General features: G+C 40.3%; 1 protein-coding gene across 2 annotated transcripts in view; it reads left to right on the forward strand.

Moving 5' to 3' along the window:
* The window catches only part of rnf13 (ring finger protein 13), a 32,735-nt gene extending 14,236 nt beyond the window's left edge, over positions 1-18,499 (forward strand). For both annotated transcript variants that reach the window (XM_084415942.1, XM_084415941.1), the window contains exons 5-10: positions 2,228-2,315; positions 4,993-5,083; positions 5,387-5,492; positions 5,571-5,664; positions 14,820-14,900; positions 17,534-18,499. In XM_084415942.1, the coding sequence (XP_084272068.1) occupies positions 2,228-2,315; positions 4,993-5,083; positions 5,387-5,492; positions 5,571-5,664; positions 14,820-14,900; positions 17,534-17,886 (813 nt within the window). In that variant the 3' untranslated portion in view covers positions 17,887-18,499. The remainder of the gene's footprint in view (positions 1-2,227; positions 2,316-4,992; positions 5,084-5,386; positions 5,493-5,570; positions 5,665-14,819; positions 14,901-17,533) is intronic.
* The last annotated feature ends 612 nt before the right edge of the window (positions 18,500-19,111 follow it).

The raw sequence follows: 19,111 nt of genomic DNA on the forward strand, positions 1-19,111 counted from the left end.
TCACATGAAATCTTTCCTTTGTAAATTGTATGAAAATATTTAAAAACGTGAATACAAATTTATATTATTAATTCTAATGTGGCATTGTGCCAGTTTTGACTGATCGATCATCATTTGACACAATGTGTGCCAGATGTTTAAAAATGTTATATATATATAACATATATATATATATATTTTTTTATAAATTATTCATTCCTTCAGTCATTATCATTTTTTTAAATAAATTATAATTAAAATATTTTTTTTAACATTTATAATGTTTATTTTTTATACAGTTATACATTTCATTTTTATGGTGACATGCATTTAATATATATATATATATATATTTATTTTAGTTTTTCAAAATAATGTCTTAATACATTTTATAAATTATATCTTCATGAATTAAATTTTTTAAATGTTGTGTTTATAATTATATTTCTTTAATAAATTATATAAAAAAAATGTTTAAATGCATTATAAACTTATAAATTATAAAATGTTTAAGTGTATTTAAAAAAAAAAAAAAAAAGCTTTATCAAATATGTATATTTTTTGAAATACGTTTTTTGTTTTTTACAACTTAAAAATCTCCTACTACTGCTACTAAAAATACAAACGAGGGTAATAAAGAAACATTCCAAGTATGCAAATGCGCCCCTAAATGCAAAATCCTCCCCCGCTCTTCAAGACGTGCCTCAGTGCGCACATGCTTCATGCTGTTGGCAAATAATATGCAAAGACTTCAAGAGGGTCTGATGACAGTTTCTGTTCACCTGCAGGACTTTGGACGACTTCCAAACGTAACGCCTGTTGCATATAGCTCAAACTATTTCTCCAATACCACAATACACCGTTGGACAGGTTAATCATATACAGCGCTGTGGAATTTGTTTACCTTTTTAATGGAGAGAGAGAGAGAATGGTGGTAAAATAAAAGTAAAAAAGTAATATTTTTCTAATTCAATCCATTAAAATAGTTTGTCCACTCGATGCTCCTGATATTATATCTGCGACCTTCACGTGACATGAGTGTGATAGATTTTCATTTCCGAGGAATGTCTTGAATGCTCTTATCTCTTGACTGCGCAAACATTCACTAATCACTGATCAAGCGCTGCCAGAATCTGACTCGCTGCGAAGAGCACAGACTTTATAAAACACAGTTATACTACTTTATTTTTTTACTTATATCATAATTTACTCACCCTCAGTCCTAGGTGTGTATGACTTTCTTCTTTCAGCCGAACACAATCAGAGTTATATATATTAGGTAATGTCCTGGCTCTTCCAAGCTTTATAATGGGAGTGAATGGTAGAAGACATTTTGAAGCCCAAAAAAGCACATCCATCATAAAAGTAATCCATACGTAAAGGCCTTCTGAAGCACAGCCGTGCGTTTTTGTACATGACGAGTGACCTCTGACCCGACGCGTGATGATTGACATCTGACCTGACGGGTGACCTCTGACCCTACGCCTGACAAGTGACCTCTGACCTGATGCATGACGTAGGGTGTAGGATTAGCGTCAGAGGTCACTCGTCATGCGTCGGGTCAGAGGTCACTTGTCACGCATAGGGTCAGAGGTCACCCGTCAGGTCAGAGGTCACTCGTCGGGTCAGAGGTCACTTTTCCACCGGAACTAGACTCGCATACGGCCGTTACCGGAAGCCAGTGATTATAGTTTATAAAGTTATGAATATGGATATTTTTCTTACAAAAACGCATGGCTGTGCTTCAGAAGGCCTTTATTAACCCTCTGGAGGCGTATGGATTTACTTTTATGATGGATGGATGTGCTTTTTCGGGCTTCAAAATCTCAGGCTCCATTCACTCCCATTATAAAGCTTGGAAGAGCCAAGACATTACTTAATATACCTCCGATAATGTTTGGCTGAAATAAAAAAAGTCATATACACCTAGGATTGAGGGTGAGTAAATTATGGGATAATTTTTCACTTTTGGGGTTAACTAACCCATTAACTGTGCTTAGGCTCGCGAAACCTAGATGGAAAAGTAGGCTGTTAAAATTCATCATACCAAAAACAAGATGATAAAATCAGGCAGAGCTGAAATGTCTCTGACAAAAGCAAGTTTGTTGATCTCTCCTGCACCAATCTTGTCTGATCGTCAAGCTCACTGAACCAAGCCATACATGTGTCATGCAAGAGCCGTGTGTGCGTATGAGGCCTGTGCTTGTCTGAACACAATGCTTCTGTCTTCATCCTCGTCCTCCTTCAGGTCCTCCATGCGCAGAAGGCCGGCTACAAGGCGGCGATTGTCCACAATGTGGACTCTGATGACTTAATCAGCATGGGATCCAATGATCGTAAGTTCCTGCACACGAATGCATAAAACATGTAGCGGAGACACAGCTCGTGTGTTCTGCTGTGGGACAATGCTGTGATTCACAAACCCCAGCCTCTGTGCTGATAATAACCGCTGCTGTATTTATGAATTCTGACCGAGTCGTGACGCCGTTCAGGACGAAGCCATGAAGGCCGAACTGGAGGAACCGACCCTCAGCGTTCTTGAAGGAATAGTTCACATTCATCATTAACTTGCCGTAATGTTGTATCAAAACAACTTTGGACCCCATTGACTTTCATTATATCAACTAAGACACCTGCAAAATATCTAATTTTAATACATGTAAATTAGTGATGTAAAAAACCTCCTCTCACTCGCTCGTTTCATTCGCTCCGGTTAAATAGTCGTTGGTGTTACAGGTCCTGAATTTCTGTGCGGGGTATTGCACATAATGTTAGTCATTCCCGTTGGTTTTGCGCTCACACCAAAAGTGCCCAACCCCCGGGCTGCGGACCGGTACCGGTCCGTGGGACATTTGGTACCGGGCCGCACAGAAAGAATAAATAACTTACCGTATTTTCCGGGCTATAAGTCGCATCAGTCAAAAAATGCGCCATGAAGAAGAAAAAACATATATAGCCTAAGTCGCACTTATTTAGAAATTTATTTCACACACAAAAAAAACAATGTTACAGACGGGACAGTTCTCTGTTACGGACGTGAGCGCTCTGAAAGCGGCACTACAAGACTGCTTTAAAACTTTCACAGAGAGCTCAAACAGAAAGCACAATGCCTGTCTTTAAATTTAATTTCGTTTTGTATTAATTGTATCTTAATTTTAATCAATGTTTCATCAACCAATTGCCTGGATTTAATAAATAAGAAGTAAATATATTAGAAAATAGATAATCACGACACGGAGGCGCCGGCGCGTGAACTGGAGCTCGTCTCATAAATGAACCGAAACTCAGCGTATAAGGTAGCCTACTTGCCTCACAGACCTGAGACATATATAGAAAGCTTGAAATGTCTACTTTTAAACAGAACAATTCAAAACGAAAGAAAACAGACTGCTCTCTGCTTATGTAATCCGTATGAAATGTGCATTTCTCTCTGGCGCGTTCACTACTGCGAAGATCGCGAGTCAGCATCGTCAACTTCATCTTTGCAGCCGACACTGACACAGAAAACACTTGTTCATTAGTAAACAATTAAAATGTCTCCTGCTATATTTTACATATTCATAATCATTAATTTTGCCGGTTCGTTGTGACAGCTTTTAGGTGCTTTATTGGCAGCGCCACCCTTACATGTTACATCAGTACGCATCAGCACCGTAAACATGGAGGTTTTTTTCTTTTGGGGGGCATTTTGTTTGTGTTCAGGCTTTCTCAGTTGTCTTTAGGCGTGATGTTACGAGGACGCTGCGAGTAGCGTAGTAATAAAGTTGCGAGTAGGCCTACACATTGGATTCACGTTTATTATTATATTAAAAAAATACCCCACTTTTTATGCCGGTCGTATCATTTTATTTTGTTGTATTTATCCGCCACACCTTAAAGGCACCGTGAAAATATTGTTTGATATTAAACCGGTCCGTGACGCAAAAAAGTTGGGGACCACTGGCTTAAACGATCAGATATACACAAAATGATGTTAAAATGCCCATCTTGACGAGTATTCAGGTAAACACAGTCAGTTTTGGAAAGGAAATAGTTGATAAAGAAAACGCATGTTGTGTAACAGTATATTGGATCCGTGTATAAGCTCTTAGAGTGACGGCAGCCTAATAAACTTGCTGCTGTCTGTCATTAATGTTACTCGAACAAAACGAAGAGCAAATCACTTGCTGCTCTTGACTGAATAACTTTTGTAACTTTAATTGTAAGCATTACGCTGTATTTGATTTTTACAATGAAGACTATCCAGTGTTTTGTATTTGATTACTTTATGTTGTATTTCTTACCTGAATACTACTGTTAGACCCACCTGAAAATCTTAAAGCCATGGTCATTTCATTTGTCTCTTTATTCTATTGTATTTATTTGTGTTATCATTTGCTATTTGTTTTTTTTACATTTTTATTATTGACTGTTTACTTGGCTTTTTTGTAAATTTTAAGTTATATATAAAGCCTCCATGTGCTGTGTGTAAGCTATTGCAACAAAATTACCCAAATTATCAAAAAATTATGAGATAATAATAAAAATATCTATATGGCAGTTTTCCCCATGTATTGAAAATTGACATTTCAAGTTATCGTATTAGAAATTCCAGTATCGTGACTAATGTATAATGTAACAAACACTGATGTATATAATGTTACTGAACATTATAATTCATAACTTTATAATGTTACTGAATTATTACCATATTTCAATCATGGTAACTCTCCAAATAGATTGAACAGTGTTTTACTGATAAGAATGGAGTGTAGGATTGATCTTGAGCAGATCTAGACAGGTGGTGCTGGGGAGGAGGAGGGTCGAAGACAATTCTCATTTGTTCATTTATTTATTTGAAGTGATCTATCCCTTTAAAGTGGAGATAAAATCAAAATTGACTTGTAAAATTGTAAAACGCACTCCAAATAATACGTTTACAAGGGTTTGTTTAAAGAATCAGACTGAATCAGAATAAGATCTGGTCGAGTTTACTGTCTTAATGGACATCTGTATGTTTATGTTGTTTTGCAGTGGATATTCTGAAGCAGATCGACATTCCTTCAGTGTTTATTGGTGAAGAAGCGGCCAACTCTCTCAAAGAGGATTACATCTATGAGAAAGGGTGAGGGCTCAGATTTCACTACTGAATACTTCACTGTTCTGATGCTTACTTAACAGAAACATCTGCTGCGGTGGCACTCCAACAGTCATATGACACGAGAAACTGTGAATGTCTGCAAATATAAAATATTCCCAAAATAGTTTTTCCAAACTAGCATTACTAACATCAAATTTTAGGCTATATTCTCTGAAAAAAAAAAAAATGTGAAAGGTTGACATATATAAAAATATATATATATCTACAGGATCAACTTCTAGTTTAAAAGCAATGTCTCACACGCACAGTCTTGCTTTGTGTTTTCAGTGGTCATGTGATTCTCATGCCGGACTTCAGTTTGCCTCTGGAGTACTACCTGATCCCCTTCCTCATCATCGTTGGAATCTGCCTCATCCTCATTGTAGTTTTCATGGTGAGTCGCGATTGTGTGTAATAAAAACAACTGAATGTATTAGTTTTGACTGACATATTTACGTACTTTTAATCTCAGATCACAAAGTTCGTACAGGACAGACATAGAGCCAGGAGAAGTCGCTTACGCAAGGACCAGCTGAAGAAACTCCCCATTCACAAGTTTAAGAAAGGTAAGACATGTATTAAATAGGAGCAAGCACTGAGAATGCACTGCGGTTCAGAGGTCAAATACATAAAATGTCTCGTACAAAAAATACAGGACTGACATCTGTTTTCTGCTGCTGTGTGAACCATGTGACACTGAAGACGGGAGTAATGATGCTGAAAATTCACAGGAATAAATGACACTTTACTATATATTCACATGGGAAACTATGGAAGCTTGTTTCCGCCACAGAATAAAACATTTTAAAAGATAATTGCGACTTTTTATCTCACAATTTATCTGACTTTATTTCTCAGAATTGCGAGATATAAAGTCAGAATTGTGTGAAATAGTCGCAATTGCGTGTAATAAAGTCAGAATTGCGAGATAATTCTGCAATTCTGACTTTATAACACATAATTGCGAGTTTATATCTCGCAATTCTGACATCTTTTCTCACAATTGCGAGATATAAAGTCAAATTCGAAGAAAAAAAAAGTGCCGCTTTTTTTTAACCTCAGAACAGTATTTATATCTCACAATTCTGACTTTATAACATGCAATTGCGACTTTATATCATGCAATTCTGACTTTATATCTCCCAATTGTCTATTATAAAGTCAGAATCCGCAATTGCGACTTTATATCACGCAATTTTGACTTTATAACCTGCAATTGCGACTTTATATCACGTAATTCTGAGATAAAAAGTCCGAATTGTGAGATGTAAACTTGCAATTACCTTTTTTATTTCTCACTCTGTGGCGGAAACAAGCTTCCATAGGAAACAGTTGTTTTAAATTAGAAAAAATATTTCACAATATTACTGGAGAGAGATTTGGAATCTGATTTAAACTTCATTGAAGAAATACATGTCAGTAAATCAGTTCTTTTAAACTGTTCATTTTAAATGAATTCAGCCACAACTAATTTGTAGTTCCTCTGGAAATATAGAAAAATTCCCTTCCAAAGCCATTTCAAAGCAAAGACGTACATTCCAAAAAAAAATTAAGATAATACATTTTTCTTTTCTTTTTTTGTAACCGGTTAACATTTTCTGATCTTAAATGTCAAAGACCCCAATCAAGTTGATTTAAAATGGCTGTCTTGTTGAAAAATGCAGTGTTTTTATGTTCTTCTTCTTATTCCGTATATTAAAGGGATAGTTCACCCAAAAATGAAAATTGTCATTAATTACTCTCCCTCATGTCGTTCCAAACCCGTAAGACCTTCGTTCATCTTCGAAACACAAACGAAGACATTTTAATTCTGTCCCTCCATTGACAGTCTACGCAACTACCACTTCAAAACCCTAGAAAGGTAGTAAGACATCATTAAAGTAATCCATGTGACTCCAGTGGTTAACCTCAATGTTATAAAGGGACACGAGTGCTTTGTTAGCGCAAAAAACCCCCCACAATTTACCACTTTATTTACAAAATATTAATCTCTGATGTGCATTTTACAACTTAAATGGTTTCTTTGCGCAAACAGAGCACTCGTGTCCCTTTATAAAACTGAGGTTAACCACTGGAGTCACATGGATTACTTTAATGATGTCTTTACTGTCAAAATATAACTTTTAGCCTCTGTGTTTTGATGTTGCTGGGCCGTCAGCATTTTCCGTGCGGGTCGGACAGCCTGGCATTGGTGGCACGTGACGAATGTGGGTGAAGTGTGGCATTCCCCTCCCACCTCAGTGAATCATCAATCCTTTTTACAACCACATCAACACCGTGACCATTGACTGTGTGTGTGTCTGCATGAATGAGCATCCTGTTCAGCTCGCTCATAATGCGTTCAGTATCATTCTGTAGACGTTCCTCCTGAAGAAGGTGTCAGGCGTCACTTTCACTGATTGCTGTTGAGTATAGGGGATCTAGGTTACATCCACCTGTGCTCACGGATCCTCCTTTAGATGAAAGGTGTGTGCGAGATTTCGTGAAGCCAGTCTTTTACGCTTCAGATACTCAGAGATCGAAGGAGAGTCATATCAGTGTGAAGGTCACTTGAAATTGTTGTTTACCAGATGTCATGTGGATAATTTATCTACCACATTATGAGTAAATGCCAACTGGACGCATGCTTAAAGTTAGTTAGGCTTTGTTTTCTTTTTATGCAAAATATATGGATATGAGGGAGGCAGCTTGTCTAAAGCAAAGATGTTTAAGCTACTCTCTTTTTTGGCCAATGAATCACATTACGAGTGTAAGGAGGCGGAGAGAGAGTTTGTAACCAAAGCTGTTCAAAAGCTTGCAAAATAACTTTGAACTTTTCTGCAGACTGAGCTGACTAAAGACCCGTTCACACCAAGAACGATAACTATACAGATAATTATAACGATTAGAGTCCACACCAACAAAAGATATCATTCTGTTTATGATAAGCACGTGCCGCAGTTTTGTTGTCTGTCGCTTTAAATGCTCAAGCTCTATAAACTCGGGATGGATTCTTATTGGTTCTCAATGTTTTCATAATTAATCAGATGGAAAAAATCGCCAGTGACATGGGGCCCTATCTTGCACCCAGCGCAACTGACTTTGTACACCGACGCATGTATCATTCCTATTTTGCACCCGACGCACAGCGGACTTTTCCCTTCACAGACGCAAGTTGGTAAATTAGGGAATGAACTTGCGCTCCCGGGGGCGGTTCAGCGAAAAGAGGAGGCGTGTTCCGGCGCAAACGTTCCCTGGTGCTATTTTGCAGTTTCAGAAAACAATTCCGCCACTGACCAGGAAAAACCTAGTCTAAAGTCAGTGCCGCGTTGCGCATGTTATTCATATGCTATTTTGAGGGCGCATGCTTGGCCATAATGTAGCGTGTGCACAACACGCATACACTTTGCTTCTCTCATCTACACAGAAGCAGCAGTTTTAATTTTTGCAAATTATAGGCTACATTATTACAAGGAAAAATATTACCACACGAGGGAAATCATTGTTGTGTCCATGAAGATGTGAATAAATAGGCATAAATCTAGCTTACACATTTACCCAAATTATCATACACCTGTTTAACCGAAGCTAATTTGGGTGTGTTTCTCCATCCCCAATGTCACTTCTCTGTGTTTTACGGCCCTGACGAGAACGTCGGTCTCCTCGGCTGTGAACCGCTCCTGGCGCACGCCTGGCAAATCCGCCGTTATAATAGCAAGCCGCCATGGAACAAGCACGCCTGCTTTTAAAGGGAATGTGAGATGACGCTCTGATTGGTTTTTCACGTTACGCCCAAACCACACCTATGAATAATGAAGCTACTTCAGACCAACACATTTTAGATTTGCGTCGGGCGCAAGAGTCATTTATCCCGCCGGTATAATAGCAACAGCGCCCAAGACCCGCCCACAAAGTTACTTGCGTTTCACGCTTGATACTTGCGTTTCAGATTGTTAAAATAGGGCCCATGGACTTCGCTGTTCTTCTAACTTTATAGTTAATTTTGATTCAATTACTATTACTATAATTTTAGTTTATAGCTATTTGTTCGGAGACAGGTAGTCTCATCTCTTCTGACATGATGTTTTGCGGCAGTAATAGCTATACACGCTGTTGTTTTTGTAACGTTTTTTGATGGTTGTCTACGAGCGTTAAGGCACAATATCGCCACCTACAATGTTGGAGTGTATTAACATAATATCAGCATTTCATTTTTTAAATATCCTAATTATCGTCAGTAACCGGTATATTACAACACCCCCTTAATTGAGACCTTTGATGTTAAAAGCGTTTTGTCCTTATAACATACTTTATTAGCATAGTATATAACGTATTCATTGTGGCGCTAGTTGGAGACCTAAGGAAAGCTGAACCAATAACTCAATATTTACAGTTTGCTACATGGAAAGTGATATTATCCCCAAATCATATTAGATTTTAAATTGAATACCAGCTTCCTATTTACTGAATACTGTGCAGTGTACACAACATATGGCCTACTATTTATCAGTAAGCATTTCACAACCATAAATATTTCAAGCAGTAGTTGTCACATGACCTCATCATTGAAGTGCATTGTGGGATAGTTTTCATCCAGTAGACTCTGTTGTTTACTGCGTGTTTTCGCAAACTGAGTAGGTACTACTTTTCAATAAGTGGCGACCGTTGAAAAAGCATAGGTGCGTCCCAAATCACATACTTATGCACAACTCTCTGCCGTTTTGTTGTATTAATAGTAGTGCGTTCACACTGAAAATATCAAAAAGAAAAAGTACAATTTACCCAGATGATGCGCTTAATTAACTGAAAAAAAGAAGTGTGTAATGTTGGACAGGGGGAGGGGCTTCAGACTCGAGTTCATAGTGTATAAGTGCATAGTGTGTCATTTGGGACACAACTAAAGTTCTAGAGTATGAATGAAAGCCGTGATGTAGTTGTCATGTGACCTACCAGCATCAGTTACGCATTCATAAATCCTCCCCCGTGACCTGATGGGATAGTAAAGTGGCCATTGAATGCGCACTTCATAATCTCGCCGGAAGTAGTTGGTCATCCGGGTACTTTTCTCCTTCTGTTTTATCAATACTGTGAATTTGGACACACTGCTCTCGTCTTATACCTACTATATAGTAGGGAATTATACGTATTCGAATGTATATGTATTTTCTGCAGAAAGAAAATAATGTTCACAGTATATATACTAAATGAGCACATTGTTTACATTTTCATAAACCAGCCAGGAGAATATGTAATATTCAAAACATTAACAATTTCAGCATTTAGATGGAAAGCCATTTGTTGATCCACTGGTGCAACTTACCCCAAAATCATGTATATGATGAGTCCTCTCTAAATTTATGGGTTCATCCCTTCAGTCAGCTAGATTAACCCACTGACACATCTTACCCCCATCACACAGATAAACGCATGTTTTACCCTCGTTTCCTCCTCCTCCTCCTCTGCTGACGCGCTGGTTTTCTTCATCCGCTGCAGTGCTGATTCATCAGTCTCCGCCTCACTGACCCAGTGTGTGTGTCCTGTCGTGTGACCGTGCAGCTAGACCACAGACTCCACCAACAGCTGCCGACAGGCACCGGAAACACACACTCCACCAGCAGAGCGTGCAGATCAAGACGGCTCTGGGATTTCAGACCTTGAGAATCTGTAGCTGTCTCACCATTTCAGTGTAACAAACGCCCTGTTTACACCTGGTATCAAAATGCGCTTTGGTTGATCGGATCACAAGAGGACAGTACTAAATGCACGTGTAAACGGGGTCTAAAACGTTTTGAACTTTTCCACTTTCAACCACTTCCAGAGGTAGTTGGAAACCCATTTGCCGGATTGCTTTCGCATTGTAAATGTTTTTGTATGAAAAATATCCATATTTATAACTTAAATAGCTATAATAGCTAGCGGACGGCCGCAAGCATACTGTGCCAGTCGACTTGTGCTACAAGAGTGACCTCTGACCCGACTCATGACTCATGACCTCTGACCCGACGCATGATGTAGGGTGTAGGAGTAGCGTAAGCTAAGGTGAGAGTTGACGCCTCTCGCGGTTCAAACAAACAGGGCTGGGCAACAAACTCAAGCTCCTCTTCTCTTATATCACAATCCTCAGACAAAATTCTCGTTTTAGACTTATAATTCCTGACCTGTGTTTTGTTTTACACTATCCTCTGCGCTTCCGCGTTCGTCAATATGTCATGCGTCGGGTCAGAGGTCATGCGTCGGGTCGGAGGGCACTCGTCATGCGTCGGGTCAGAGGTCATGCGTCGGGACGGAGGTCACTCGTCATGCTTCGGGTCAGAGGTCATGCGTCGGGACAGAGGTCACTCATCATGCTTCGGGTCAGAGGTCATGCGTCGGGACAGAGGTCACTCGTCATGCTTCGGGTCAGAGGTCATGCGTCGGGACAGAGGTCACTCATCATGCTTCGGGTCAGAGGTCATGCGTCGGGACAGAGGTCACTCGTCATGCTTTGGGTCAAGAGGTCATGCGTCAGGTCTGAGGGCACTCGTCATGCGTCGGGTCAGAGGTCATGCGTTGGGACAGAGGTCACTCGTCATGCTTTGGGTCAAGAGGTCATGCGTCAGGTCTGAGGGCACTCGTCATGCGTCGGGTCAGAGGGCACTCATCATGCTTCGGGTCAAGAGGTCATGCGTCGGGTCAGAGGGCACTCATCATGCTTCGGGTCAAGAGGTCATGCGTCAGGTCTGAGGGCACTCGTCATGCGTCGGGACAGAGGTCACTCATCATGCTTCGGGTCAGAGGTCATGCGTCGGGTCAGAGGTCATGCGTCGGGTCAGAGGGCACTCATCATGCTTCGGGTCAAGAGGTCATGCGTCAGGTCTGAGGGCACTCGTCATGCGTCGGGACAGAGGTCACTCATCATGCTTCGGGTCAGAAGTCATGCGTCGGGTCAGAGGTCACTCGTCATGCTTCGGGTCAAGAGGTCATGCGTCAGGTCTGAGGGCACTCGTCATGCGTCGGGACAGAGGTCACTCGTCATGCTTCGGGTCAAGAGGTCATGCGTCAGGTCTGAGGGCACTCGTCATGCGTCGGGTCAGAGGTCATTCGTCATGCGTCGGGACAGAGGTCATGCGTCGGGACAGAGGTCATGCGTGGGTCTGAGGGCACTCGTCATGCGTCGGGTCAGAGGTCATGCGTCGGGTCTGAGGGCACTTGTCATGCGTCGGGTCAGAGGTCATGCGTCGGGTCTGAGGGCACTTGTCATGCGTCGGGTCTGAGGGCACTCATGCGTCGGGTCGGAGGTCATGCGTCGGGTCTGAGGGCACTTGTCATGCGTCGGGTCTGAGGGCACTCATGCGTCGGGTCAGAGGTCATGCGTCGGGTCTGAGGGCACTTGTCATGCGTCGGGTCTGAGGGCACTCATGCGTCGGGTCGGAGGGCACTCGTCATGCGTCGGGTCAGAGGGCACTCATGCGTCGGGTCGGAGGGCACTCATGCGTCGGGTCGGAGGGCACTCGTCATGTGTCGGGTCAGAGGTCATGCGTCGGGTCGGAGGGCACTCGTCATGCGTCGGGTCAGAAGTCATGCGTCGGGACAGAGGTCACTCGTTATGCTTCGGGTCAGAGGTCATGCGTTGGGTCTGAGGGCACTCGTCATGCGTCGGGTCAGAGGGCACTCATGCGTCGGGACAGAGGGCACTCATGCGTCGAGTCAGAGGTCATGCGTCGGGTCGGAGGGCACTCATGCGTCGGGTCAGAGGTCATGCGTCGGGTCGGAGGGCACTCGTCATGCGTCGGGTCAGAAGTCATGCGTCGGGACAGAGGTCACTCGTTATGCTTCGGGTCTGAGGCCACTCGTCGGGTCAGAGGTCACTCGTCATGCGTCGGGTCAGAGGTCACTCTTCCACCAGAACTAGACTTGTGTACGGCCATCTGCCGGAAGCTAGTTATTTTAGATAATGAAGTTATAAATATGGATATTTTTCATGCAAATACGCATGGCTGTGCTTCAGAAGGCCTTTATTATCCACCTGGAGTCGTATGGATTTACTTTTATGATGGATGCACTTTTTTTTTGAGCTTCAAAATCTCAGGCTCCATTCACTCCCATTATAAAGCTGGGAAGAGCCAGGATATTATTTAATATAAAAAAATAACTCTATTTACTTTTTATAAAAAAAAATTTGTTCGTCTGTAAGATAGTTATACACCTAGGATGGGTTGAGGGTGAGTAAATCATGGTATAATTTTCATTTTAAACTTTGTCTTCAAAGTCTGGTTTGAAGATGAAAAACGTACCAATCACAATGTTTTCTCACCATTCCTGATTTCTAACACACATTTGGCTTAATCTCAGAAAGCAGAAACGAAAGCTACTGCTGTGTGTGTTTCCGTCGTCTCCGGTGTGTTAACAATTGCGTGAGCTTATTCCGTTCATTAGATCAAAAGATCTGAAAAAAACCACATACATTTACCCGCCCATAGACAAAAGAAACCAGGACAGAAGAGGTTGAAAGTGGACTAGACACAGATTAGTGCAAATATACATCACAAATATTGAATATGTCTAATGAATTCGCAAATTCAAATCAATGTTGGTTAATTTTCTCTGGCCATAAAGTCAGTCCCAGTATATCATGAATATTGGATATGTTGCCCAGCAGTCAACTATTATGAAATGGCTTTCGAAACACTGTTCTGGGTAACCCAGTAGTAGGAGGCTTTATCCTAAATCATAAACCTCAGTTCTGACCCGAGTGAAGAATGTGCTCTGCAAGGTCATTCGCTTCACAAAGTGTTCAGATGTTTCAGTTTTAAACTGTGAATATCTGTAGCATCCAAAGCTGTTCCTACAGACCAGTAAACTCTTCAACGAACCCCAGAGCAGTGAGCACAAATAAAGCCTGTAGTGACAGATATAAGCGTACCCATATACGGTCACACACAGACATGCTGGTTTGAGAGACCGCGAGAAAATGTGTTCGTTTACTGCTTCTATAAACACCGGCCATCGGCAGAGTGGCTCCTTCATTGGTGGAAAGAAAAGAGAAAAAAGGCAGAGGAATTCACAGGGAGGGCAGGACAAATTCCTGGACTTATTGAGACTGGAATGTTTTCCCTGATCCAGGACACGCAGGATCTGAAAGGAAACGCTGCGGTCACAAGTGCGCAGATCAGAAACCCATTTAGTCAAGATATTGATGTGAAATGAGGTAAAACGTCATTGCAATTCATTAATAACGGCTGTCAAAAATAAGCCGTTAACTTTTAAGCCGTCTCGCGCCGGTGTAAGTGCGGGGAAAAGTGTTAATGCTTGCGATACTGATGCATCAAGAGGATCGATCCTCATAAAAATATTGATACCAAATGTTTTAAATTAGTAGTTGTGAAGTGTGTGAAAAAAAAATTCTCATTCATCACTATATTACTATATATACAACACAAAAATACACTATATAACTATGTATATAAATGTGGCACTTGTTATATGAGTTTGTGTTTTTTTTATTTTTAGTTAACTTAAATTAAATAGCCTATAAAATGATGGCTTTCAAAAATACTACAAAGTTGAATGGCTATAATTACTCATTTCATCACTAGAAACTGAGAAAAATACAGATATCAGTGTTGTTTCTACATTAATTTGGAGATTCGGTGTGAAAATGTGCATTACAGTATAAAATATCACACATTTTTATGTTGCGTTTTATTATAGAAAAGTGTAAAAGATGAATATCTACAGTTAGCCGTGTCTTAATGTCTTCTAGGTGACTCCTATGATGTTTGTGCCATTTGTTTGGATGAGTATGAAGAGGGCGAGAAGCTTCGGGTCCTGCCCTGCTCACACGGTGAGTTTCTGCCGCTTGATCAGCTAATAATACAGTTTGGGAAGGACTTCACAGCCCTAATATCAGCTAAAGGAATGTTCTGGATTCAATGGTCAAAGCTCGATCAACAGTGTCTGCTTTTTTTGTTTGTTTCTATGACCCAAATTATTAGTTAACTAAATTTATTTTAATAGTTGCCACAAGAGCATTCGCTGAAAATGTGACTCAGGACATTCAAGTTCAGAATAATAATTCGAAAAACTCGTATATATGAAATTTAATCAAAGTTATATATACACACACTCCTTACGGTACACTGTAGGCTATATTCAGTTTTAAAGGGATTGTTCACCCTAAAAATGAAAATTAAGTCATAATTTACTCACCCTGGTGTTGTTCTAATCTAACGCATTGGGTCGTTCTTTCTTTTACGGACCATAAAAGGAGAATTTTTAAATAACGCCCCATATAATGGCAGTGAATAGCGACCGGCGTCGAGCATTTTAATAAAGACGCAAAAGTATCACAGAATGATCGCATGCGACACTTATATTCCAAGTGTTCAGGGGGTTTATGATGGGGTTTGGGGAAAAACAAACCGAGATTTCATGTATTATCCATTGAATCCATTTGCTTCTCTTATGAAGGTAAAATGATGCCATAAAGAATTGCATGCGCAGGGTAAGTTTTGTGAAAGTGTACATTAAAGCGTAAATTAAATTTGCATGCGCAAGAGACCATTTTTAAAGGTGTAAATCGCCTTTCAAGTGCAAGAAAACAATATTCGCAGCATTTTACTGTTATTCGTAAGTGTAATTCATGTATTGTGAAACTGCAGCTTCATGCTAACGCAAGCTGTCGAACAAAGTTGATTAAATTAAGGAAAACTTTTCCACGAAAATGAATTACATTTTTCCAACAAAATCGAATTTGTTGGAATCTTGTTGTATGAACTTAAATTCATTTAGTAATTCCTGCTAGATAAAGTTTTGTCAGGTTAACTACATTTACTTTTTGCCCTGCCTAAAATCGCCAACATTATAATTTTAGCTAATTTGACTCTACAGTTATTTCCATTGATAGAAGCTACTAGTGTTCAATTATAAAACCACTTTTTACAGAGTAATATTGAATATTACTTATGCAGGTCTGCGAGTGAGGTTTACTGCATGCATGTATAGTGTATACTGAGTGCCCACAGCCCTAAACTAAACACAGTCGCCACTCTTCTGCATAATGGGAATCACAACAATTCAAAAACATTACAGAAAGTCCTCTAAGTTTCTAACATAACTGAATATTAAACACTAACGTTAACTAACAACATCTTTCCATTTACAGAAAAACACATAAAATAACACTTTAATCCCTAAATTTACCCTCCTAATGCAGTCCCTTGCAAAGCATGCTGGGAACTACAGATCCACCGCCCAGTTAGTCGTCAACAAAAATTATTTATGTAGTTTTCACACAAATTAATTAAGTAAACTTCAGTTTTAAATATATTAGGTTGATTGAACACAATTAAATTAAGTTGTGACAAAATATTAAACAATCGTGTTAATTGCGTTTGTGTAAAAAAAATAAACTGTTGCAAATGTCTAAATGGCTTGTTGTGTGCATGGGGCAAAAGAGTTCACGAAATAACCCGATTTGTACAGTTGCGTCTTTCTTTTACCTGCTCTTCCAGTTTTGGCGCGATTCTCTCACTCACTGAGTTTTGCAAGCGCGAAGAGGAGGGCGGGTCCACCTTCTTCATCTAGCCAATCACATGAGCTTCTCGCTGACTCTCAATTTACTCTTATCTGATTGGTGCAATAAACACGCCAGTCACCAGAACACATCTTTATCTTCATTTGGCTCTCGTTGCCGAAATGGTACTGGTCCAGAAAAACACACACAAGTTGTGAGAAATCAAGACTAACGAATATGTGACATGAAATACAATGCCTAGAAAAAAGTATCCGTGTAGTTCCTTCACTGAGCCAGATATCACCGGACCGGAACGTTTGTCTGATGACGGATGCGAACGCGATGACTTCTAGTCACGGCGAACACAACGGATATATTCACCTCAGAGAAGAAGATGCATTGATTTCTCATTACGTGTGTTTTTCTGGGCGAGTCGGAAGTGAACTCGAGCGCTAATACAGTCTCAGTCGGTCAGGATATTCATTAAATAATAGATTACATTTTAATTTGTTTGAGGTATAATGGCATACTTATCATAAACCCCCAGAACACTTGCATGGGATCATTCGGTGATACTTCTGCGTCTTTTTTAAAAAGCTTGATGCTGGTCACCATTCACTGCCGTTATGAGTGCGAGCGGGACATTTGTAATAAAAATCTCCTTTAGTGGTCCGAAAAAGAAAGAAGGACGTTATTATACGGCATTACAACAACACCAGGGTGAGTAAATTATGACTTAATTTTCATTTTAGGGAGAACTATCCCTTTAAGATTAATTATACACTAGTCAACATTTGAAGTGGATCAAAAAAAGATCATCAAAGTTGTCCCGAGACGGGAACGGGTGTTGCTCATGTATAACTTTGATGAAAGGTTTCGATCCACTTCAAACGTTGATATACATAATATAGATCACGTTTGTCAGGATCTCTCGCACTAATTCTCTCTGCACCAATTATCAGCCTATCACTGCAAGTGTGTCGACCCGTGGCTGACCAAAACCAAGAAGACGTGTCCGGTGTGCAAGCAGAAAGTGGTGCCGTCCGACGGCGACTCCGAGTCCGAGTCCGACTCCGGGGACAGCGGGGGCGAGGAGAACGAAGCTTCGGAAAACACGCCCCTCCTGCGATCCCTGGCCTCCACCAGCGCCCATTCCTTCGGCACCATGTCCGGCTCGCCATCCCAGCGCGAAGTGGAGTCGTCGGACTACGACGAGCACAGCGACACCACCGACAGCGACGAGGAGGTCACCGTGGAAACGGTCGTCGTACAGCTGCAACAGGGGCGTCCCGACAACATGGAGGCCGACGCTTAAAACGTTAGCCAATCACGACTCGGACTCTTAATAGAGATTCCAATACGTTTCACCATCACTTACAATTTATCGTTCGGAATTTAACATACAGCGATTACTATACAGCGAAATTTTCTACAAATCACGATTTCCCCTCCCCCCCCCACACACACACCCCCCCATCATCAACAAAAGATCCTGCGAAATTTATCACGCACATTTTTGCCAACCTCCGCAGATGAGCGTCACCTCTGGGAATGTGATTTGTGCTTGCTGACAAAAACGCCAAACTCATCTCAGACGTGTATCCGATCGCGAACAACTGCATGTTTTATACGACACGATGAGACTTTATTATTGAACTTGTACTGACACTGATGTCACACTTTTAGTTCGATCATTAACAGTGGAGCCGCTCTAAATATCAGTCACTCGGAAAGTGTAGTCTAACATCATTTATGTACTGTACGTAGGAAGTAAGTAGGAGTTGGAGGTTTTTGATTACCGTTTTGAACCGTTACCGATGTCTGTTTGCCTTTTAATGTTGCTTTACTGTAAATATATCTTTCTGCTCACCCTTGTTTATAAGTAGTCTATATTCATTTTCTCTTCATGAATAAAATACTACACCTTTTGCTGGTTTCGTCTGGTTCTCATCCATCATTTTGGAAAGTGGCACATGGTTTTAAGATTAAAAAAAAATGCTATATAAACATAAGTGGACCTATAAGGGGGAAATAGTTTAGTATTTTTTTATAACATTTTTTTTATAACAGTTTTACATTTTTGTGCAAAAAAAAAAGAGGTCCTCAGAGAAATGTTTTGTGTAATAAAACTTATGAGTAATTTCGATTTGTGTGCAATGAACCCTAATCGCATTTTAGCTTATGATCTCTTTTTTGTGTGTGTGTGAAAAGTCTGATTTTAGTTTGGTAATTTACACAATTTTTCTTTAGGGGGAAAAAGATTGCAGATTTCCTCAAATTCTTTGTTCATTACCAGATAAATAATGAAATGTAGTCCTATTAACACATTTTTTAAATAACGGCTGAAGGTATGGTTAAGTATGGCTACACAATATAATCTACATATCACCATGGTTTACGATAACAATGTTTTTAAACCTTTAAAGATTACGAAAAGTCCAAGTTGTAGATCAACAGAGTAGACTGTTACATACGTGCGACTTATGCTTAATGTTATTAAATGCAATTAGCACAGAAAGCCACCACTCGGACAGCGCTTG

Source organism: Rutilus rutilus (assembly GCF_951802725.1).
Source record: "Rutilus rutilus genome assembly, chromosome: 8".
Taxonomy (NCBI): domain Eukaryota; kingdom Metazoa; phylum Chordata; class Actinopteri; order Cypriniformes; family Leuciscidae; genus Rutilus; species Rutilus rutilus.